The 23,894-nt window shown below is 61.4% G+C and overlaps 1 protein-coding gene across 2 annotated transcripts in view; it reads right to left on the bottom strand.

Annotated features, from left to right (window-relative positions):
• BRD3 (bromodomain containing 3) overlaps window positions 1-23,043 on the bottom strand; it is a 39,265-nt gene extending 16,222 nt beyond the window's left edge. Inside the window, exons 1-6 of one of the 2 annotated variants that reach the window (XM_030919561.1) lie at window positions 22,865-23,043; window positions 6,745-7,070; window positions 5,789-5,926; window positions 5,018-5,165; window positions 3,831-4,045; window positions 1,550-1,921 (exon numbers count right to left, since the gene is read on the bottom strand). In XM_030919561.1, coding sequence (XP_030775421.1) covers window positions 1,550-1,921; window positions 3,831-4,045; window positions 5,018-5,165; window positions 5,789-5,926; window positions 6,745-6,957 — 1,086 coding nt within the window. In that variant the 5' untranslated portion in view covers window positions 6,958-7,070; window positions 22,865-23,043. The remainder of the gene's footprint in view (window positions 1-1,549; window positions 1,922-3,830; window positions 4,046-5,017; window positions 5,166-5,788; window positions 5,927-6,744; window positions 7,071-22,864) is intronic. The other variant, XM_030919560.1, reaches the window with a different exon arrangement.
• Between the last annotated feature and the right edge of the window lie 851 nt (window positions 23,044-23,894).

Here is a 23,894-nt window from a genome sequence, read left to right as displayed (position 1 = left end):
CCCGCACCCTGTGCCCTCGGACATGAGACCCATCCAGAAGGACGGGCTGGCAGAAAGAACCCGGGAGCACAGAGGGACCTGAAAGCCTCTGATGTTGGGAGAAAAGCCTGTTTTCTGCCTTAGCAGGTGCCAGGGCAAACCATCCCCAAAAGCTCCACCTGTAAAATCTATAGGTCCTGAGGCCTCTCTCACTGATTCACTGCCCTTTCCCCGCAGCGTCTGGGCCACACTCGCAGGCAGCAGGTGCTGCCACAGCACCTGGCTTCTCCCCGCGCCAGGACAGACAAGAGGTGGAAGCTCCGAACAAAGCAGATCACAACTTTAAAGTGAACTGGTTTTCTAGAGCTTCTTTATTACGGTTTCAAGGGCATATCAGACCCTTCGGCCAAAACAGAATTAAGCTGAGCTTCAGTCAGGCACAAACGCTGGAACCCCCAGTGATGTTCCAGAAATTCCTGTTACTGTGTTGTGGTAGACACACAAACCCTGGCCCTGGAGGCTGGAGTCGAGGCTCCTGGCAGCTTCTGGGCCGCGTGGCTCCGGCCCTCAGCTTCCCCACCCACGGCAGTGAAGCCAGGCGGCCGCGCTCATCGCTTTCGCCTGACTGTGCACCCGGCACTGGGGCCTGAGCCAGCCAGGTCTGTCCCGGCCGAGATCCAGTCAACCAGGGAAGGATCCTGGCTCAGGGGGTGCAGAATAACTGCGACTGGCTTTCCAGGATGAAAACAAAAACCTGCCCAACAGGGCTCCCAGCAGCTCTTCCCAGGGCCACCAGCAGTTGGCGGAGGAGGCGGGCCACACCTCCACCGCCTGCATGTCCCTGGGAGCTGGCTCAGAGCTCTCCCAGAGGGAGACCAGGTGCCAGCCAGAAGTTTGGAAAGGCGCTCAGGGAAGACCTCGTGGAGCTCACCCTGCCTTGGGGCGGCGCAGCTCAAATGCCACCCCCCACCGGGACCAGACTCACTCTGACCTGCTGTGAGGCACACAAGAGGCCAAGCAGAGGCTGCCGCCTCGAGAAGACGGGCATGGGGGAGGCCAGGCTCTCAGTCTCAGCTCTGCCACCCGCCCAGGGCCCGCTTCCGTCTGGTGAGGGGGTGGGGCTTGGAGGCACTTAAGGGACAGAAGCCAGGCCATCCCCACCGGCCGCCTCATTCCGGTCTGCTGTGAGGCACCTGTATCCAGGGCTTGAGGGAGGCAAAGTGTAGCTTTAAAACTTGAGCCAACTGTGAGAGTGGCCCAGATCTAGGGGCCCCCTGACCTGATGATACAGAATGGGAGGTGGGAAGGAAATCAATTAAATCACCAAAGGGGTTTGATGGGAATAAACACAACAGAGCCACAGACTCCGGGACCCACAGGCAGGGCACACCTTTCTCACTGAGCCCTGCCAGCCACAGCCAGGGCCACGGGGGTCAGCCCGGAGGGTGCGCTTCTCCGGCAGGCGAGACCCTGCTCCCCGAGAGCCCCCACTCAGCCGGCACAAGACATTAGCACCCACGGCAGATCCGCAGGACGTGGGCAGAGCAGGGCCTGCCGCGCGGCCACGTACTTTCACAGTGCTGAGGTCCATCGGGTGCTTGATGATGTCGTGGTAGTCATGCAGCTCCAGGGCCTCGGCGTCCACCGGCTTGTAGAAGGGCCAGGCGTAGGCCGCGTGCTTCTTGGACAGCATCTCCCTGAGGATGCTGTCGCAGTAGCGCAGGTGCTCTGACAGCTTGCCCTTCTTGCCTGCGTGCTGGGGCACCTCGCCATCCTCCAAGTCCTTCTTGGGAGGCTTGATGGGGCGGCCACCACTCTCCCGCCGGGCCACCACTTTGGCCTGCTTGGGGTCTGACAATGGCGGGGGTGACTCACTCCGGCTGGCAGTGATGGCCGACGTCGTGGGAGTGGTTGTGTCTGCTTTCCGCTTCACGCCCTTTTTCTGCGACAGTGAAATAACCAGTGAGCCCCGAAACCAGGCCGCCGCCCCGAAGACGCATGTCACTGCAGCCGCGTTTCTGGGGCACTGCCTGTCTGCCTGCCTGCCTGGCGCTGGGCTAAGCGGCCACATGCACGGCCCCACAGGAGAGGACACCAAGGCTCAGGGGCCACGTCACTGGCCCAAGGTCACACAGCTGGCAGTGGTGAGGCTGGGACTCTCCCTCAGGCTCAACTCTGAAACCCGCCCTCACCTGGGCGTGGGGAGACCCCTCTCTCCCTTAGCCCCGAGGGCTCAGGGGTCCCGGGTGGGCTCGCACCTCACACCCCAAGCCGTGTGAGGTGCTGCATGCAATTCGCCAGACACCTAACAAGCACCCAGGCCAGGACCCGGGGACCTCGGTGCTGCAGACCTGGGAACTCCCTGCTTTTAAAGACCAGCAGGAAAGTTCCAGACAAGGGCCTGACAGCGGGGGCTCCGCAGACAAACACAAGTTTTGCGGGACAAGGAGGAGGCAGGAGAGCATTCCGGACACAGGGCAGGGGCAGCCCAACCAGGAGGCATGAAGCAGCCACAGCAGCTCTGGGAACAAGGAACTTCAGGGATTGAGTGGGCGAGTCTGGACTCCATCCCGGCGGCAATGGGAGCCACTGAAGGCTATTTCAAGCAAGGAGAGGAGGGAGACGACCCACAGAGCCTTCCACGGGTGTGTCCTGGGGGCGGAGCCAGGCACCAGACACTCATGTTTAATGTCCAGGCCTCCTGGGGGTGTGCAGGTCTCTCTGGGCAGCCTGCAAGGGCCTCAGCACCCAGCACCCATGGGCATCACCTCAGCGTTCCGGGGCCAGGGCTCAGTGTACACCCTGAGACCAGCTCAGCCGGCTTCTAATCTTAGCCCAGCAGGAGAGGAGCCAGCCCACGGCACCTGCCGTCTAGAGAGCCACCCACAGTCACTGCCCAGCCAAGCCGCCGCCCTCGGACTGGCAGGGGCCGGAGCCGGCTATCCACAACACTTGACAGGCACCCACGGGCTGCCAAGCGCCAGGTGCGTGCCGCAGAGGGCGGGTGGGAGCAGGGACGGACTCATCTGGCCGTGGCAAATGGGACATGCTCCAGAAACAGCCCCCGCTGGGGAAGGCGGCTTGGCCGGGGGCCACCCATAAGTGCAGGCAGTGAAGGCCACGGGGAGGGGAAGCAACGGAGGTGGCGTTTTACCTTGGGCGAGCCATTTAACCCCTTTGAGCGCCCGCTTCCTCATCTGTAAGATGGGGGAAATACTGTCTGCCCCAGAGGGTTGCTGTGAGGATCAAATCGAAGAAGATAATACACATAAGTGCCTGGCACGGGCCCTGCCCAAAGCAGGAGACTCACCAGGCCTCGCTAGCCCCAAATCTTGCAGGGAGCACCCATTCCCTGCCGAGACCAACAGGGCCCGCTGTGAAAAGCTCCCAGCCAAGTGGGGAGCAGGAGAGGCGGGTCCCCATGTTCCCATGTGGAGCCCACGGGCGGGGCCAGCTTGGGTGCCGGCACCTCACAACGCACCCAGGTGGGTACAGCTGGCACCACTCTCCTGGCTGTGAGCAGGGGAGGACCGGGACCCTCCCACCCTTGCTTCTCTCCCACACCTTCCCCACCTTGACCAAGCCCTTGGCCAGGGCTTCTGGCCAGAAAGGCTGGGGTTCAAGTTCAGCCAGGCCCTCCCTTACCAGCTGTGTGACCTTCAGCTCCCCAGGCCTAGGTCTCCTCATCTGCGTCAGGAACAACGGCCTGACCTCCCAGGGTGCAGAGAGAACCACTCCCAAGAGCCGGCACTCAGGGAAAGATGGGAGCCCCCTGCCCGCTGCTCCTGCCCTGACCTCAGGAACCCTGGCTGGGCTCGGACGCCCCAGCCGTCCGGAATCAGGGTGCTCACCTTGACAACAGGCGGCGTAGGAGGGACCACAGGGACGATGGGTGTGGCAGGAGGAGGTGGGGCGGCAGCTGGGGGGACCGGGACTGACGTGACGTTTGCAGTGATGGTTGGTACAGGGGTGGCAGCGATAACGGGCGTCTGGGAGACAGTGGGGGGCACGCTCTGAAAGGGGGTCGCTGGGGAGACAGAGGACACGGCCGCCACTTGCTGCGTACCTTCAAGACAAGGAAGGGACATTTGGTATGCCAGGCTCTACTAGTATTTCCAGAAGCTTCCAGTGCCACCCCTCTAGCCAGAACATGGGGGCCAGCTCTGTGCTGCCAAAACCCCCAGCCAAAAGAGCCCTCCATGCTGAGATGCCCCCAACCCTGCATCCTGGGGGCAGGACCGCTCTGGCTCATCTTGGCTAAGGGCTCCCCGCATGAAGGCGAGACCCCCGCCACAGACCACAGGAGGCAGAACAAGGAAGCCAGGGCAGTCCCATGGCCTGGCAGTCAAGGGCCACCCTGGAGTCACAGAAAGCTGGTACCGAACTTGGTTCCCTCAGTAACTAGCTGAGTGACCAAGGATGTGGCCATACTTAAGCCCCCAGCTTCTCCCATCTGCAACACGGGAAAGCACACAGCACTGACCATCCCGCTCGGTCAGCCTTTCCATCTGGACACGCCTGCGTGCCAGGTTTCCAGGCCAGGTGGGATCCCAGGGCTCACAGCACTAATCACCACCGTGCTCCCCAACAAGGAGAGGTGGTCTTACTTGACCAGGGAGCCAAGCAGGTGACAGTGACTCTCAGGTCACAGAGAATAAAATGAGTGCTGAAGAGACAAAGTCCCAGGAGGGGCACAGGCCCCAGGTGTCATGGAAGAAGTGACTTCAGGGCTGGAGCTGGAAGGGAGAGCAGGATTTGGGAGGTGAAGAGCAGGGACAGGCGATCCTCCCAGACCATGAGCTCCTCCCTAGAGTGGGCTCAAAGGCAGCCGGCTCCGGCGTTAATGTCATCTGTATCCCTGGGCTAGATGCCCCTCCAACATCACCCACAGGCCACACTCAGCCAAGACCCAGCACCCACGAGCTCTTCATGACAGACGGGAAACAGCTCAGATGGCTAAGGGACTCGCGTCCCAGCCCATCCGTCCGTGGGCCTCTGCACAGAGGCCCCGCCCCTTGCCCGCCCTGGCTCCCTGTACCTGCGCTCTGGACTCCCGCAGACGGCTTCCGGCCTTTGCCCTTTGGAGCAGGGGGTAATAATTCAACTTCCTCTTGGGGCATCTGGGCCACTTTTTGTAGAAAAATTTTCTCTAAGGCTTGGGCCATTAGCACAATGTCATCTGTGGGCTGAAGACACAGAGAGTCCAGGTCACCAGTCAGGAAAGGAGCTGTGTGCTTGCAAAGGACATTATTAGTTGTAGCTCAAAAAAATACTTAAAATTTGTTAACAAATTTGGCAGCGCAGGAAAGAACTAAATGAATATGTATAATATATATACACATACATATATATATATATATATATACACACACACACTTTTTTTTTGAGATGAAGTCTTGCTCTGTCACCCAGGCTGGAGTGTAGTGGCACGATTTCGGCTCACTGCAACCTCCACCTCCCAGGTTTAACTAATTCTCCTGCCTTAGCCTTCCAAGTAGCTGGGATTACATAGGTGCCTGCCACCACACCCGGGTAATTTTTTTGTATCTTTAGTAGAGATGGGGTTTCACCATGTTGCACAGGTTGGTTTCAAACTCCTGAGCTCAAAAGATCCGCCCACCTTGGCCTCCCAAAGTGCTGGGATTGCAGGTGTGAGCCACAGCACCCGGCCAGGTGATGGCTTTGGGCTGGCCCAAGAGCTGCTGCAAAGCACCCAGGCCCACCTGGCACTGGCAAGAATGGCCGGGGAATCCGCGCCACACAGCACCCGAATCCTTACTGCAAGCGGCATTCTGGGCCGGCATCTTACCTTGTTATAAATGTAACAATTTGTAAACATGGTGTTGAAGTCCTGCATACATTCACTTGCACTCCAATAGTAATTATTTTCTAGTCTCTTCTTAATAGTCCCCATATCCATTGGGTTTTTTATTATTTTATGATAATCCTAGGAAAGAGATTTTCAGAGGCATTACCAAAAGATTCTACATAATTATTTTCGCAATTCCCAAGAGGACACAGCCTGGCCTTTCCAAGTGGACTGAGGACTGGGGCTGGCCCAGAGGCACTTTCTGATCTCTGACGACAGTGGGCTATGGTGAGGTGGGCACTTGGCCAGCTCCAAACTCCTGCCTAACCTCTCTCCGGACCCCAAGCACGTGCAGAGGGGAGCCCACAGGGCTAGGGCAGACCCCAGGACAGGTCTACATACTGGAGATGGGGCCAAACCTTCTGGGGTCTAAACCTGCAGGTGACCAGGGCCTAGCAGAGCCTAGAGCCCAGGCCACCAAGCACCAGCCCAGGGCTTCCTCTGCAATGCTCAGGGTTTGTCTATTTGGGCCCAGGTCAAAAATGTGCATGCAGCTGAGGGCACTCTCGCCCGGAAGGCAGGCCTTAACATCTCTGCCTCTAACTCCAAGTGGGCTCACCAAGCTGGCAGATGGGCCATCCTGCAGGAGCCAGTGAGGCAGAAGGCCCCAGCGAGCCTCGACTCCTAAGCCCCATCACCATCCACCTGCTTTCCTCCCAGACACGCCTGGCTTCTCCCTATATCCTGCACCTGGGGCAGCCGCCCTCCACTCTCCTACGGCCACGTGGCCGCTGTGTGCCTTCGTGCTGTGGGCTTCCTGAGGCACAGGCTGTCCCCAGCTTAGCAGCACCTTCCCAAGGCCAGAGTGGCAGTCTTTCCAGGAGTGGGGGCAGCATGAGAGGGACAGAGGACAGCAGCAGCAGAACGTGGCTCTTGGGGAGGCAGCAGCTACGCACCGGCAGGTTCAGTTTGATTGCGTCCACGGGCTGGTAGAAGGGCCAGGCGAACTGGTGTTTCCAGAGCGTCTTCACCACCACATTCTGCATGTACTGCAGCTGGTTGGTCTTGCGGCCGGGCTTGCTGGGGTTGGAGACCTCCGGGGGCGGTGGGTTCACAGGACCCGGGGCCGCCGGGATCCCCGCGGGGGCGACTGTCGTGGTGGTGGACATCCTCTGGCAGCTGGTTCACTTTCTGTCACAGCAGCGGCTTGGAGAGGCCCTGGCTGCTTCTACACTCCCTGAGGAGGCGCGACGTCCCATTTCCAGGCCCAACCAGGCGACAACTGCAGGGAGGAAGCGCAACAGAGAGGCAGGCCAGTCACCTTGGGGACCCCAACTCTCCCAGCTGCGGCAGGCTCCAGAGGGCACCTGTCGAGCCCCAGCAGGGCCTGCTCCACTCACTCACCCCCGTTGCCCAGCCACCCAGGTGAGCGGCTGTCGGGAGAGCTGCTCAAGCCAAGCGCCACCAGCTCAGGACGACTCTCCAACCACTGCTCTCAGGCCCGGGAGGGAAGGCCTGGGCGGCGGAGGGAGCTCAGGCACACGCCATTTGCTCCCAGGTGGGGGGTTGGGGCACACGCTGGGAGGCAGGTGTGTCAAGGGACTCAGCCACTGGCAGCCTTCTGCCCACCAACCAACCACTCGTGGGGGCCGACTAGTTGCTACGGGGCTCTGACAGCTTGGCTATGACAATGTTCTGAAGAGTGACCCATGAGTGGACAGCCACGATGTGGGCCCAACACAGCCACGGGAAGTGGGGCCAGCACAACACAGACGTTTGCAGACCCAAACACAGTGCGGGGAGGTGGCACCCCCAAGTGAGGCCAAGCAGTGAGGTTCTACCGTAACCAGGAGAACAAGCCAAGGTTTGTGATGGCAGCGTGGTTGTGACCTGGCCTGACTCTCGGCCAATCAGAGAGGTGGGAGCAGCAGCTCAGACCCTGCCGACCTCTGCACCTCAGCTGACCACAGGGAGCTCTGCACATGCAAGATGCTGGGGCTTCCCTGGCCCCGACTGGCTGGCCACAGGCAGGGCTGGCAGGAAGAGGCCACCGCCACCCTGCCTGTCCCAGGAGGGCACAGACAGTCGGGGGCGCCCACAGGAACGCTGCAGAGTGGAGAATGCATGCAGGCCTCCAACCACGGCCAGGGCCCTGCGGCGTGGCCCCGGGTCTACCTGTAAAGGTGTGGGGCAGACGTGAGGAGCCCTAACCCGGCGCCGGGCACTTCAACTTCAGCCTCGTACCTTGCTGCCATTTGGGCCTTTCCCGCACTCGTATAACTGACAGACAGGTCAGGGCTGCAGGCTCCCCTCGGAGCACAGGCAGCAGCTCTGCCGTGGGAGGAGCCGGCTCCAGCCCCAGAACCAGCCACTTGTAGATGCTCAGGGTAGACAGTCAAGACTAGGAAAGTTTGTGAGCTAGCTGACATCTGGTTGATCTCCTGAAATCTGCCCCGGTTGGCAATTACACCCCAGCAATGGGCAAATGCTGCAAACCAGGAGCCCCTCCCCAAGCTGGATGTTCGATGTTGTCAGCACCCTGCATGGCAACCTCACTTCCTCCCACCCCACCCCAGAGTGGAAAGGGCTTCAAAGCTACACGCAACGCAGCTCACCCACCAAGCATGCCTGCACGAGAGAACGTGTCTCAACTCCAGGGGCGCCCACCTGTGCCAAGGTCTCATCCAGGGAAGCCCCTCATACCCAACCTCTTCCATGCCCTCCTGGGGTGAGCGGGTGCCTCCATGCCCCTCCATCTCACCAAGCCGCTGCTCACAGCCCCAGGCTGCAACCCTGGTGGGGAGGGCAGCTGCGCCGGTTTCTGTGTCTTCACCCCGGACACAGAGCTGCTGTGCTGGGCACAAACCTGGGGTCCCCCAAATGCCTCTCTTCCTGCTGCCCCAGCCCAGAGGGTGGCGGCACTGCCCCTTGCCACCACCACTTGCTACGATTTCTGTGAAGCCCTCCCAGCAGGGTTCCCTGCTCTGCCCCGCAAGGACCGCCTAGCCCGTACCGCAGGGTGATCCTGTTAAAACCAAGTCAGATCAAGTCACTGGTCTGCTCAAAACCTCCCAGGCGCTCCATGTGACTCAGAGTGAAAGTGAGTCCAGCCCCACCCTGGCTGGTGGGGCCTGGGACGACCCCGGGGCCTGGGACGACCCCGAGTCCTGAGACCTGTGTCCTGTCTCCTGTGACTTGCGGCCCTCCCTCAATGTCTGGACAGCAGCAGGCTCCTGCCCTTCCAAGGTCTCCAGGTACCTCCCAGAACACCCTTTCTGCTGGGCCCCAGGCAGCACAGATGCTGGGGCCAGCCACACGACCTAGTCCTTCCACTTCCCCACGAGGCTCCTGACGCTGGAAGAGTCAGGCACAGAGAGAGCTCACGCCAGTGACGGGCACCAAGCACCACACGCAGCTCCGCTGAGCCTGCTGCAGCACCGACAGAAGGCCCAGGCTGTGCTGCTGCCGCCTCCCAGGGCCCAGATGTCGGCTCCCAGGTGTCAGTTATGGGGGGAAATTCCCAGTACCCACTGCTGCTACACAGGTCCAGGAGCCAGGAAATGGGGCTGAAACTGACCTTTGGGGGTGTGGGAGTGGTCATGGGACAAAGGAAGGCTCCCAGGCTGCAGGCCAGCTTCCTCCAAGCATGAGGATAGACGGTCACAGCTCAGCGTGGGGGCCTGCTTCTGCTGCCGTCGGGACACAACGCCTGGCCAGATGAGGCCCTTCAAGCCACCCACTTCCAGCCACCCGCCTACTGTTCCAAACCAGAGGCTGAGTAGGAGCCCAGCTCCGGCCATGGACACTGGAGTGCAGGCCTCGTCCTGGGTGGGGAAGGCAGCCCCGCCCAGCCATGGACTGTGAGCTTGAGCAAGGCAGAGGGAGGAGCGCCCTGGGCTCTGGTTGGCACAAGCCCACCAGCCACTGCAGAGCCGCCCGAGGCCCAGCCCAGGAGCCCTCCTGGTGCTGCCAGGGAAATCCTGGCCAATGTGGTTAAAGCTCTAGGGCTGCGCCTGGTGCCAGCATGCGCTCACTGAATGCCAGTGGTCACTACAGGCCCTGAGGGTGCAGTTCGCCTTCAGCTCTGCTACCTGGCAGAAACACACCGACCCCAGCAAGACCTGGAAGGCTGAGGGGTGCAGTGTAAAAAGCCCCTGGCACACACTGGCAGGCGACTGCCCCACCCCCGGTGGCGAGGTATGGTGACCTCACCTCTCCTCTCCTGGAACACAAACCCTGCCCTCTGAGACACCTACCCCACACACACTCAGATTTTTGCAAAATCTTGAGGACAACACAATGCCATGATAAGTGGCCCTGCCTCCCCAAGAAGCCCTCAGCACAGAAGTGGAGCCCCCAGGCAGCCTGGCACCAGCCAGTGGGAGGGGCAGGGAGGGAGGGCAGCCAGAGGGCAAAGGGGTGGCATCCCCTTCAAGCCCTCTCCACTACCAGGTACCGAGACCCACCACCTAGTAAGGACCACGCCGGGCAAGACGAGACCAGAAGACGAGTCAGGTGAGAGCCCAGGGCGACCCCTCCCTGTGGGAGAGTGTGCGACTCTCAGAGTCCTCGGGGGAGGGACGGCTGAGACGGGCTCAGTGCCTCAGGTCCCCGTCCACAGCACATTCACCCCACATCATCCCCTCTGGGGCTGAAGGCCAGTCCCGTCCGCAGACGCCTCCCCTCCAAGTGCAGTGGGTGGACAGACAAAAACCTCAGCCAGCGCCTGGCTCTGCCACCCTTGGTGTCTCAACTGTCCAGACAGAGAAGATGAAGAAACCAGAAGGCCTCTGTGCAAGGGAGCCCCACACAGACACTGGAAAGAACCAGAGCGACCTGCAGACCACCTTGAAAGACCTCCCTTAGGGCGGCGGAAACGAGATGAGGCAAACAGCTTCCCGACCAGAGCCCAGGCACCTTCCACGTCTGTGCGGGCAGCTCGGGACCCCACCCCGAGATGTGAAAGGCAACTGAGGTTTCCACACAGAGATTACAATGAAACAGACACCGGCCAGGCCAGCTGAAAATCACTGATGGACGAAGGTACAAATCGACGTGGAGGTTCCAACAAGAGAACGACGGTGGTGGGATCACCCTACCCCAGCCTCTGAGCACCCCAGAGGATGCACAAGCAGGACAGCCAGGTGCTTTCACACCATGCTCACCCCACCTCTGCCCTCTGGCCCAGACGTCGGTGGCTCCTCTGCGGGGTGAGGTGGGGTGGGAGCAGACAGTGGAGGGAACACCACAACCAGCACAGGTGGTCGGCCAGGGCCACAAACCCTTCAGCTCACTGATGCCGAGACCCCCGCAATCCCCACAACAAACCTGCAAGCTCAGAATGATTGTGCACATGTACAGACGACTAAGCTGAGGCCCCTTCCTCCTTCACCTCCGGAGTGCCACCTGAGCGCAGACGCTTTGGGACACAAAGCGCTCAGCAGTGGGCAGTAGAGGCACAGCCTAGGATCAAGACCCTGGGCTTCCTATCCCAGGTTCCTCAGCCTGCAGGCGGCCACACAGCAAGAGGACCCTGGGCAATTGAAGAACGAGGCGCTCCTGCTCCCCCCACCCCCAACGGCCAGCAAGGACACAAAGGCAGCCCAGGGCAGGACCAGCCACCCGCCACAAGGCCCCTCCAGAACCCAAGGTTCAGTGGAGACTCCAAAAGGGCTGACTGCAGGGCCCCCACGGGGTCCGCACACCAGACACAGCGGCCATGCAGAAAGGCGGTAGGGGGCCACTATGGGGTCCGCACACCAGACACAGAGGCCATGCAGAAAGGCGGTAGGGGGCCACTATGGGGTCCGCACACCAGACACAGAGGCCATGCAGAAAGGCGGTAGGGGGCCACTATGGGGTCCGCACACCAGACACAGAGGCCATGCAGAAAGGCGGTAGGGGGCCACTATGGGGTCCGCACACCAGACACAGAGGCCATGCAGAAAGGCGGTGGGGGGCCACTATGGGGTCCGCACACCAGACACAGAGGCCATGCAGAAAGGCGGTGGGGGGCCACTATGGGGTCCGCACACCAGACACAGAGGCCATGCAGAAAGGCGGTGGGGGGCCACTATGGGGTCCGCACACCAGACACAGAGGCCATGCAGAAAGGCGGTGGGGGGCCACTATGGGGTCCGCACACCAGACACAGAGGCCATGCAGAAAGGCGGTGGGGGGCCACTATGGGGTCCGCACACCAGACACAGAGGCCATGCAGAAAGGCGGTGGGGGGCCACTATGGGGTCCGCACACCAGACACAGAGGCCATGCAGAAAGGCGGTGGGGGGCCACTATGGGGTCCGCACACCAGACACAGAGGCCATGCAGAAAGGCGGTGGGGGGCCACTATGGGGTCCGCACACCAGACACAGAGGCCATGCAGAAAGGCGGTGGGGGGCCACTATGGGGTCCGCACACCAGACACAGAGGCCATGCAGAAAGGCGGTGGGGGGCCACTATGGGGTCCGCACACCAGACACAGAGGCCATGCAGAAAGGCGGTGGGGGGCCACTATGGGGTCCGCACACCAGACACAGAGGCCATGCAGAAAGGCGGTGGGGGGCCACTATGGGGTCCGCACACCAGACACAGAGGCCATGCAGAAAGGCGGTGGGGGGCCACTATGGGGTCCGCACACCAGACACAGAGGCCATGCAGAAAGGCGGTGGGGGGCCACTATGGGGTCCGCACACCAGACACAGAGGCCATGCAGAAAGGCGGTGGGGGGCCACTATGGGGTCCGCACACCAGACACAGAGGCCATGCAGAAAGGCGGTGGGGGGCCACTATGGGGTCCGCACACCAGACACAGAGGCCATGCAGAAAGGCGGTGGGGGGCCACTATGGGGTCCGCACACCAGACACAGAGGCCATGCAGAAAGGCGGTGGGGGGCCACTATGGGGTCCGCACACCAGACACAGAGGCCATGCAGAAAGGCGGTGGGGGGCCACTATGGGGTCCGCACACCAGACACAGAGGCCATGCAGAAAGGCGGTGGGGGGCCACTATGGGGTCCGCACACCAGACACAGAGGCCATGCAGAAAGGCGGTGGGGGGCCACTATGGGGTCCGCACACCAGACACAGAGGCCATGCAGAAAGGCGGTGGGGGGCCACTATGGGGTCCGCACACCAGACACAGAGGCCATGCAGAAAGGCGGTAGGGGGCCACTATGCGGTCCGCACACCAGACACAGAGGCCCTGCAAGGGAGGCATGGAGCACCCGGGTGTAGGCACACCAGGATCCACAGCCCGGCTCTCCACCCCCGGCTGACCTCGCTGTGAAGTTAAGAGACGGTTTGTGCTGAGAGCTCAGTAAGGCCGTCATCCGCCGAGTGCTTCCCACCACAGCCCATGGGCAGGCATGAGAGTCATGCCCCCCACAAGCCACAGCTTCACTCATGCAAGGACATTCTGGGGGCTGGGACGTCCTAGCCAGTGGCTAGAACTGGGTGTGACCATGGGCCCCCTTGGCCGGGGAGAAAAGGAGGTATCCCTAGATCCCAAGTCACCCGGGGCCACAGCAAAGGGAGGAGGACCTTGCATCACTCCAAGGTGCCACGTGGACGAACAGAGGTGTAACACTGGGAGCGTGGCTGGCAGTGTTGGACATTCAGAACACATCTGCCCAAAACAAACATGGCCTTTACTTCTCCCAGCTCCCAGAAACAAAGTAAACAGAAGGATCACGTCTGGACGCCAGGGACCAGCCCCCTCACTGTTACAGCCCTATCCCCCCAGGCCGGAGTCTGACCACTCCGTGTCACCTGCCTCTACTCCTGTCGTGACTGTCAACTTTCTGGATTTCAGAAAGTCAAACCCACAAGGGGAGCCTTTCCTCAGGGGGTGGAGGTGTCTCTCCTACCCGCACCCCTACCCCAGGGTCTGAGATGACATCACAAATCAAACCCGGTATTCTGCAGAGAGACACAGGTTCAAACTATGGGCAGCCTTGCATCAGCTGTAAAGGGTCCAGTCCCTTGCTCAGCCCACTGTGTCACCAAGAGGGAGGGTGGGCGGGTGGCCAAAGAGGGCTCCGTTTTACAGTCCAGGAAGGGGTGGTCTGGGCCCCACGGCTGGTGTAGGCAGTGGCACTGGATGTGAAGCAAAGCTGGGCACTAGTGGCTGTGCCTTGGGCTGCTGTGCTGGCAGAGCCTGCTGGAGGAGTCAAGGGGCACTGATTCAACACTGGCTGTATTTCTGGAACCAGAGTTAGTACCGAGGGTGCGGTGGCATGGTGGTTATAACCTTTCCAAAGTCCTCATCTTTCAGGGATTTGGACTGAAAGTTCTACGAATTAAACGTGTCTGGAATGTGCTTCATAATATGAGGGGTGAAAATGAGTGGGGTCTGGAAGAAACGGGCCAGCCCAGAGCTGCTCCTGCCCGCGGAAGCTTCTCAGAGGGAAGAGGGCGCACCTCCCTTCTCCCCAGGCCCCCAGCACCCCGTTCCTCCACACACACACTGCATGCTGTGTCCTCACAGCAACTGTGGGATCCAGGGTTCTGCCTTGTACCCACTCTCCACCTTCATGGGATGGGGAAGAAGCTGAGGAGCCGCCTGTGAGGAAGTGGGGCAGGGTGGGGCAGATGGACTCAGGTGGAGTGACTTGGAGGAAGGCAGCAGTGCCAGAGAACCCTGTGCCTTAAAGTCTAGACACACGAAACCTTCGTGTTGCTATCCCTCCTTTACCCCTCGTACCTGCCCTGCGGGAATGTGCAGCAGAAGCGGGTGTGGTCTCCTGGGGGTAAACCCTTGCTCCTCTTCTCGGGAAGCGGCGGGGTGCGGGGGGGCAAGCCAGGGCTCACAGGGACCCTGGACACTGGCGGGGCCGGAAGCCAGTGTGCTAGAAAGTGAACCTGAAGGGTCTGTGAGCATGTATAGGGGCTCAACCAGGCCTGCTAGCTGAAGGGTGGGAGACAGGGCAGGAGAACTAATTTCACCACTCAGTCCTCCCGTGGTGAGGGGCTCCCACACAGCCTGCTGGCAGCTGCTTCGTTCTGAGGGGCTCTTTGCTGTGTGGGCAAGCCCCCCTCAGGAAGGCAGCCTGGCCATTAGCTGCCTGTCACAGCAGCAGCCTCATCCTCAGCAAACGCACTCCATCCCTGGGACCGTGGCAGGGAAGCTGTGGGTCCTTTGGGGACAGGCCTGGGGAGCCAGATGTGCTATTGCTGCTCTCCCCAGGGTGCCACAGGACAGGGATGGAGCTCCATCTCCCAGAGGAGGAGGCGGAGGCTCAGAGATCCTCCCTGGGGCCCACCTCCCCGGGTCTCCCACTCAGCTGCCCACGAAGCCCATGCTATAGAGCCCACAGGCACTGCCTGCCGGGCCCAGCAGAGAGAGAGGCAGAGGCCACCCTTGCCAGTCGGGTGAAAGTCGGAGTGAGCAGGCAGCCTGCCTTAGACACAAGAGGATCTGAAACTGCCCAGAGAGGAAACTCAGACAAACCACAAAAGTCCTCGAACGCCGAGCAAAAAACTCAGCAGTGAGTGGGTCTGGTGAGATCCTCAAGGACCCAGGCCATGCGCAGTGGCTCAGGCCTGTGACCCGAGCACCTTGGGAGGGGCAGGAGGATCCCCTGAAGCCAGGAGTTCAAGACCAGCCTGGGCAACATAGTAAGTCTCTGATTCTATGAAAATTTTAAAAAATTAGCCAGGCCTGGTGGTGCACCTAGAATCCCAGCTACTCAGGAGGCTGAGGTTGGGAGGCTCACTTGAGCCTGGGAGCATGAGGACACAGTCAGCTGTGATCGCACTGCTGCACTCTAGCCTGGATGTCAGAGCAAGCCCCTGACACACACACACACACACACACACACACACACACACACACACACACACGCACGATCTGGAATGCCACGGAGATTTCCAAGGTAGCCAGCAGGGAGGGCAATGGCCAGCCTCCCCGAACACTGACTAGCCCCCTCCCTGGGTCCCACTCATGCCCTATCCAGGAGGGGCTCTGTGCTGGATATGGAAGGGATGTTGGTGAGGTGGCCCGAGTCCTACCTATCCTCACCATTGCTGTGTGGCCCCAGGCAGGCACACCTCTGGCCCAGAAGCTGTGGGTGCTCCCCCGAACCCCTCCCAAGGTCCCTGGACTCCGCCTTCCTCTCCATAGGGCACAGGAGGACCTGAATGAAAAGCAGAAATTCAGCCCCCTTTAGGCTGACCCAGCCCAGAATTTATCAGAAAAGATGCTGAGTCCTGGATCGTTTCAGGGCTGTGGACAAACAGGGAAGGAATGGGAATCTGTAAAGCTGCCACCAAAGAAAACACCCAGAAAAGCCGGCAGCAGCCTCCCTGACCCCTCCCGCCGTTCCACGGCCCTCCTGGGGATCAGGGACCTAGAGGCAGGAGCAGGCACACCACCTGGCCAGCACAGCAGCACAGCCTTCAGGCACTCCACAGACGGAGGACAGAGGGGTGCTGTCCCCAATGCCATACCCTGGGGCAGACCAGCCAAGGGGCAGCGGCTGGACCATGGGGCCATCTCCAGCCTGGTTTGGCCCCAGAACACAAAGCCCTTATTTGGGGTCCAGGAAGGAGGAGTCCCAGCTTTCAGCAAACAGGCAGGGCTGGAAGGACGGCCTGCCAAGGCCACTCCGGCTATAGCATGGGTCAGGAGGAGCGGTGGCAGGGAGGGACAGGCTACACAGCTCTGCAGGGGCTCAGCCGGGCCTGCCAGCTAAAGGGTGGGAGACAGGAGCACCAGAACCAGGGGTGGGGGTGCTGGAGGAAACGAGGGGAGGCCTTTCCGAGGGGTTCCCCATTCCCCAGGGGTCTCCAGCCCTGGGATTTCCATAGCCCTGGGCCTCTGTACCCTGAGGGTCCCCATGTCCCTGACTGGGTGGCCCCCACTGCGGCACTCCAGCCTGTCTCCTGGACTCTGTCCTGCATCAGTGGGGGTCAGATGAGCACCATCTTCCATAGGTGGAGGGGACGCTCAGAGGTTAAGGGGCACAAGGTCACCCAGGCAGAGAAGGCCAGAGCCAGCTTGAACAAAGCTGGACATCCACGCCAGACTCACCGCCAGCACCCCACAGCCCCAGAATTCTCGGGATAATGCTGGGAGCGGTGCTGTGATTGCCTGTGGCAGGAAGGAGCTGAGCCTGTGAGAAGGGACCCCAGCCTGCTGCCCCCACACCCGAAACTAACCCGGCCAACCGAGCACCTGTCCCCAGGCGGCCAGAGGGGCCTCCTCCCTGGCCCACGTGGTGACCAGCGGCCACCCTGGGGCCACCCTCCAGGACTCGGGAAACTGGATCTGTCCGGGCAGGGCTGCCTTCAGTGACAGACGGAGCCAACTGCTTCCTTCTGTGGAGCCAGGGGAGAAGTCGGGGGTTGGGGGCCCCCTGTCGCCCTGGAGGAGCCCTGGGGAGGGCAGCTGGGCATCAAGGGCCCCACCCGAGCAGGCACGGCCAGTCCTGGCGCCTACTCCTCAGGGGACTCTGCCCGGTGCCGTGAGCCCCCATGCACAGCGCACTTGCTCTCCCACAGCTGCCTGGCCGCCTGTCTACAGACCCAGCCCTGTCCCCGGGTGCTTCAGCGGACTGGTGGGGCTGTCCTGGGGCATGGCCCCAGACGCACTGGGCAGGTTGCAGCTGCCAGTACCGCCTCTCCCGTGACTATCCCCGTACCCCACAGTTCTCCCCATTCTGCACCCCCCAGTGCCTTCCAGACCTAAGACCTCATACGCCTCCTGCTTTCTGAACCCAGGGCCTGTGCTTCTCCATGGCCCCACGGCCCTGGGAGAATGGCCTCTCAGAAGGTTTCCCTTCCTGCCATGATGCCCCCACAGCCTTCTAGCCACACCCTATCACCTCTTCCAAGCTCTGTCCCCACCCGCCTCTCTACCCCTGTGGGACCCTCATGAGGGGCGTAAGGAGGCCTGACCCTCCTCTGCACACAGTGGGAACGAGGAAGCCAGCCCCATAGACACGGGTTGGGAGGGCCACTGCCACGTAGTCAGGGTCTCCCACAGGGCTGGGAAGGGCAGGAGAGCCACGACTCAGGCAGGGGACTCTCTTCAGAGGGGCAGTGAGTGAGGACAGCACCTGGCCCTTTACAGGGAAGGGGACACCGTGCTCTCAGAGGGACACAGCCTCAGGGTCAGGCCCTGGAACTCCGCCGACCGTGCACTTCCTAAAACAAAGCTGCGGCGGGCCCACCCAGCACCCATCTGTCTGCTCCATCTCCTCTCGGCCGGCCTGCCGAGAGCCAAACTCACAAAACACCCCGGCCAAGGAGTCAAGCCTGGCCTTACCGCTCTCCCACCCAGCCATGCCAAGTCAGGACAAGGCGCCAGCAGGGCCACAGCTCTCAGACCATCCCCTTGGTTATCTCGTCCATGTTCTCTGCCCGCCCCCAACCACAAACGCGGAGGACTGCAGGGAGCCCCCAGGTCTGTTGCCCGGACAGACCGGAGGCAGAGCTAAGAGCAGAGCATGGGCGTGCAGCACACCTGTCTGTGAGTCCACAGCCCACAGAGCCACTGTGCTTGACCCTTGTCTCCTACCCAGCCCCTGGCACCAGCAAGGGCCTGGTCAGTGCACCCAGGGCTCAGTCCTGTGGTGTGGGCAGATGGGGGCGGGTGGCACCGTGGACCCGCAGGCTCACACAGGTGCCCCTTTGAGCATTTTGCTCCCTGTAGGATTGTCAGGCCAGGGCTGCAGGGACGCATGCCACAGGGAGAGCATCCCCTCAGCTGCTTATGGCAGATTCTTCTTCCTTCTGCCACATGACAGGTTACAGCTACAACACTCAACACTCCTGCAGGGGCCAGGCACCCCGCACAGATGTATCTGTGCCTCATCTCGGTCAGTGCTCACACAGAGGCTAAGGACGTCCCGTCCCCGATCCCGCAGCTCCTAGGTACCGACTCGGAGCCCCAGGTCCTCATAGGTGCACCGAGGGCACTCCCTCTGCCCCAGACTCCAGGCCCGACCAGCAGCCGCCTCTGCAGATCACACCCGAGTCCACCGGGTGCTCTGGGAAATGCTGCAGCTGGTTAACAAGCCACACTCAGAAAGACCCAGCCGGCAACTTCTGAACATCACCGCACCCTCAGCAGGACACTTTTCCAAGTGGCTGGAGAAGTTGTCCCCACGACACTTCATTAACTTCTGACGAACTCAGTATCTTAGGGGCCTGCAGCAAGGAGGGGGGCGGGGGCTTGTTCCAAGCCCCGTCTTCGCAACACAAGGCTCCGAAGGCCCCACGAGGAGGCAGCCTGTGAACTGACTCTCAGGGAACAGCCACAGGCTGGTACCAGATGCAGACAGCCAACAGCACAGACACAACAGGGTCCGAGCCTCCAATCACACGCACAGGTCCTGTCTCCACTGGGAGCTCAATCAGCAGTGGCCAGAAGACTCACAATTTAAACCATCAACAGGTGAATGGCCCAAAATGTGACACTGTCTCTTTAAAAGAGCTCTCGGGCATGGTGGCTCACACCTATAATCTCAGCACTTCGGGAGGCTCAGATGGGTGGATCACCTGAGGTCAGGAGTTGAAGACCAGCATGGCCAACATGGCGAAACTCCATCTTTACCAAAAAATAAAAATAAAAATAGCCAGGCGTGGTGGCAGGCACCTGCAACCCCAGCTCCTTGGGAGGCTGAGGCAGGGAGAATTGCTTGAACCCAGGAGGTGGAGGTTGCAGTGAGGGGAAATCATGCCATGACACACCAGCCTGGGCAACAGAATGAGACTCTGTCTCAAAATAAATAAATAAATGAGCTCTTAAGGATCGTGGCCAAGCATGGTGGCTCATGCTTGTAATCCCAGCACTTCAGGAGGCTGAGGCGAGTGGGTCACTTACGGCCAGAAGTTTGAGACCAGCCTGGCCAACATGGTGAAACTCTATTTCTACTAAAAATACAAACAAACAAATAAGCGAGCCCTCAAGCATCTCAGATGGCAGGAGTCCAGGAACCAGAGCAGGGAGGCCCGGGCACAGGGGCCCATGATTTCACAGAAAGGAGAGGCAAAGAAAGCCCTATGCTCCACCACCAGCTGGGCACCTCTACAAGGTGGCAGTACCAACAAAAACACAGGAGCAAGGCCATTCTTGGCAAATGCTGACCCAAATGCACCTGGCGCCCCACCATGCTTTGCCACCTGTACATCTCTTCTGCTCCAACAAGGGGGCGGAGCCACAGGGGTCAGGAAGGCCCCAGGCAGACCAACTAGTTCCAAAACCTTCTTATGGCAAGAAGCTTTGCATTCTGCCTTGATTCATCCAGTTACCTTTTAGCTTCAACCAGACACTGGCTTTGTGGTATAAGGGACCTGCCGGCCAGGCGCGGTAGCTCATGCCTATAATCCCAGCACTTTGGGAGGCCAAGGCAGGTGGATCACGAGGTAAGGAGCTTGAGACCAGCCTGGCCAACATAGTGAAACCCTGTATCTACTAAAAATACAAAAAAAATAGCGGTGCATGGTGGCAGACGCCTGTAATCCCAGCTACTTGGGAGGCTGAAGGAGGAGAACCACTAGAACCCAAGAGGTGGGGGTTGCAGTGAACTGAGATGGTGCCACTGCACTCCAGCCTGGGTGACAATGCGAGACTCCATCTCAAGGGGAAAAAAAAAAAAAAGGAACCTGCCTGGGACAGGAACCCCGTCAGGTCAGTTATACCTTGATGATTGGGTCAAGGAAGCAAGAGGAGGATCCTCTGACCAACTGCTTTAACTGCTTTGAAAACCAAGAGACCTGCAGCATGACTTCAGGCAAGCCCCCACCTCCCAGACAGCAACGCTGGGAAAGGTAGACCCCGGCTCCCCACACCCCGCCCCAGTACCGGAGAAGTGGGCCGAGGAGCGGCTGAACAGACACAGCACAGCTGTTGGTTTTGTGCCAATCACCCCACTTGGGAAACCCCGAGCCACCATGCCTCAGAGAAAGTGGTGGCACTTCCTGGTGGCACCAGGAATGGGACGAGGCCATCACCGCCCGCCTGGTGCACAGGGCTCCTGCGGCTGGCACCTCCAGAGCCTGGAGGAAGAGGGCAGAGGAAGGGACCGCAGGCTGCAGCAGGCCTGGCTGCTCCGCTTTGCACACCCCCACTTTCACTTTCTGGGTATGACTACTCCAGAGTGTAGGGCACGGAGTGTTTGCAAGTCCCGTCCCTCATTCAAAGCTCACTCACTTCCGACGCAGGCGCGAGTTGTCAAAGGAAAATAATTACTCTGCTTTCTAAAAACAAAACAAAAATAAAAACGGGAGTGACTGCCCACCCGGAGAAAGCTTTTGAAATCCCTCCTCCCCGGATGTCCCAGCGGCAGGGCTCAGGCTGGAGCTCCTCCCAGTCTTTCCAGGCACCCGGTGCCCTGCTGAGGCACTGGGCCTCCGAGGCTACCGGGAAGGTCAGAAAGAAACGCCCCTCGCTCGCCTGCAGCCTGTCCCGTCACAGCGAGTGCCTTATCTTTCCTGATCAGTAACCACCAGCACACATCAAGGCCTCAACAGAGAAAAACGGCAAACACAGACTTTTATTTGCAAATGAGAGGCTGCATCAGGGCTGCCAGGGAAGGACCCCGGAGGGAGGTGTCCCTAACCCCTGAGGCCAGCCCCTTGCAGGGATTTAGACCTTCCTTAGACCCCGTTGGAAGCCAGTAACAAACTACTTTCCCCAGAAAAATGCCACACAACTTTGCATAGATTTCAGAATCTCCCCGGGGCCACTGCATGGACCCAGAAAAAAACCCTCCATTTTAAAGGAAAAAGGGGAAAAGCCTACAAAAGAGGAGGGAAAAAGAAAATTCTTTTCCTCTTCTGTTTCTTCTCACAGGGGAGGGCGGGGGAGGGCAGGACACGCGAAGCTGTCTCTTGCAGTTCCAGTCCAATTACTCTGCCCACCAATGCACTACAGTCTCCCCTCCTGGTTAACTTTTGCAGACAATGGCCAAGTTTAATGTAAGGGAGAGAAACCCCAGCTACATATTTCCGAGCAGAAAGCTTTCAACCAAAATTAAGGATCGCAACCACTCAAGCACTGGGTCCAATGGAGGAACTCACACGATGGACGCCGGGTCCCTGCTCCCGGTGGGTCACGGCGGGCCGAGTTCTGGGACGCCCGCCCTCCAGGGAAAGGAGGCCGCGCGAAGCCCCCATCCCGGCCCTGCCCCCATACGAGCAACCGGTGGAATGAGACTTCCCGCACGCCCCAGCTTTATTCACAGGGAGCCCACCAGGGCCATGTGGGTGTACAAGGTTCGGGGTGCGCATTTCTCCCCGGATGGGCTTGTATCACGTTGTCACTCCGGCGGCCCCCAAAAGTGGGAAGGAGGGGAAGCGCCCCCGACCCTCCCGCTCCAACTCGTCCTCGCCCGGATTAAGCTATTTTCAGGCTGATTTCAAAACGGGAACTGGGTCTCCCCCTGGTTTGGGTGCAATAATCCGACAACTCAGGAGGGCTCAAAGTCAGCTCTGGGCCCGTAACTCTGGGAGGAGGCCGCGCAGAGCCCAGGCCCGAGCCCAGCCTTGCCCCCCGCCCCGGCAGCGGCGCGCGGCGACGGTCCCCAGGCGCGGGCCCCAGCAACGGCTCTGGAGAGAAGCCGGCGGGACAGGCGCGGGGAAAGTGGCACCGCGGAGCGCACGGCCGCAGGCCGGGGCCGCCGCGCGCACCTTCCCCCTCCGCGTCCTCCCTGGGTTCCCCCCTTCGAAAGATGGCGGGCGGAGGAAAGGGGGAAAAAAATCCCTTCCGTGAGAGAGGGCGCGCGGAGGCCGGGCTGGCGCGGGGCGCGCGGGCCGCGCCAACTCCGGGCTGCGCGCCCCGGCCGCAGCGACGCCCCCGAGTCCGGGACGGAGGCGGCCAGGCGGGAGCGGGCGGAGGGGAGCGGAGTCCGCGCCGCCGCCGCCGCTACCGCCGCCGCGACCCCGGGCGGCCGCCGCGCTTTGTTGCATCGTGGCCGCGCACAAAGGCGGCGGCAGCGGCGGCCCCGGGCTCCCGGTTCCCCCGGACGCGCCGGCGGCCTGCGCGGGGCGCTCGGGCCGCGCTCCCCGGCCCGGCCCGACCCGCCGCCGCCCGCCGCCCCGCGCGCGCAAGGAAGCAAGAGAAAGGCGTACTTGGCCTCGCGGCTCCGGCGGCCGTCCCCTCCCGGCCCGCGCGGCCGGCTCCTCTTTGGCTCGCCGGCCCCGGCAGCATAATAGACGCGCCGGAGCCGAGCAGGGCTCATGCGCTACGCCGCGGCGCCTGGCGGGAGTCGTAGTCCGCGGCCGGGCCCGCGCCGGGGCCGCCCAGGGGAGGCCGCAGAGCGCGGACTACATGTCCCGGCCCCGCCGGCGCCGCGCCCCGCCCCGCGCGCCCCCGCCCGCCCCGCCGACCCGGCCGAGAGCGGGCCTGGCCCGGGGGGCGCGCGGGGGCGGGGCCCGACCCCCGCCCGGCAGGGCAGCAACGCTGGGACCCCGTGGGCCGTTCCTCGCCCGGGCCCGCGCGGCTCTCCCCACCCCGTGTCGGGGACGGCGCCTGGCGGCGGATTTTCCGGTACCCCAGGACGGCGTGGAAGAAGCGGGAATGCAGCCAGCACCGCGGCCCCCTCCCGGGCACCCCGGGGCCCACGGGAGCCACCCTCGAACCCCGGCCGCGCACGGGCGGGGTGGCGCGCACCTGCCGGGAGCCCGTGTTTGTAAACAAACCGCGCGCCTAATTAGCCTGACGGGAGCGCGCCCGCGGGGCGGGGGGCGGGGCGTCGGCGCGCGCGGGCAGGTCGGCCCCGCCCGGGGAGGAGCCGCGCTCAGCCGCGCCCTCTGTGTCCCCATCTCCCCCACCCCTGACTTGCTGGGGGCTCGGGCGCCCAAGTTCGCTGTGGCTGGAGAGGGCGCCAAGTCCCCAGAGCTGGCGAAGAGTTAGGGGTGTTCCCAGCTCGGGCTGGGGACATTCTCGCCCCAAGCCCCAGTTTCCCCATCTGCCCAGTGAGGGGCAGCAACTAGATACCAGGTTCCCAAGCTGAGATTCTGGGAGAGGGCCACCCCTGGCCCTTTTTGTGTATCTTGAGAGGTTCAGCCCGTGGACACGTTTTGCATCTTGTTTTGGGTGATGACCACTTGGGTTTACACATAAATCAATTTCGTTTGTTTGAGAAGTAGTTTCATTATT

Source organism: Rhinopithecus roxellana, chromosome 16 (genome assembly GCF_007565055.1).
Source record: "Rhinopithecus roxellana isolate Shanxi Qingling chromosome 16, ASM756505v1, whole genome shotgun sequence".
Taxonomy (NCBI): Eukaryota; Metazoa; Chordata; class Mammalia; order Primates; family Cercopithecidae; genus Rhinopithecus; species Rhinopithecus roxellana.
Note: the sequence above shows the minus strand (reverse complement) of the source record. Positions and strands in the feature narration are given on the sequence as shown.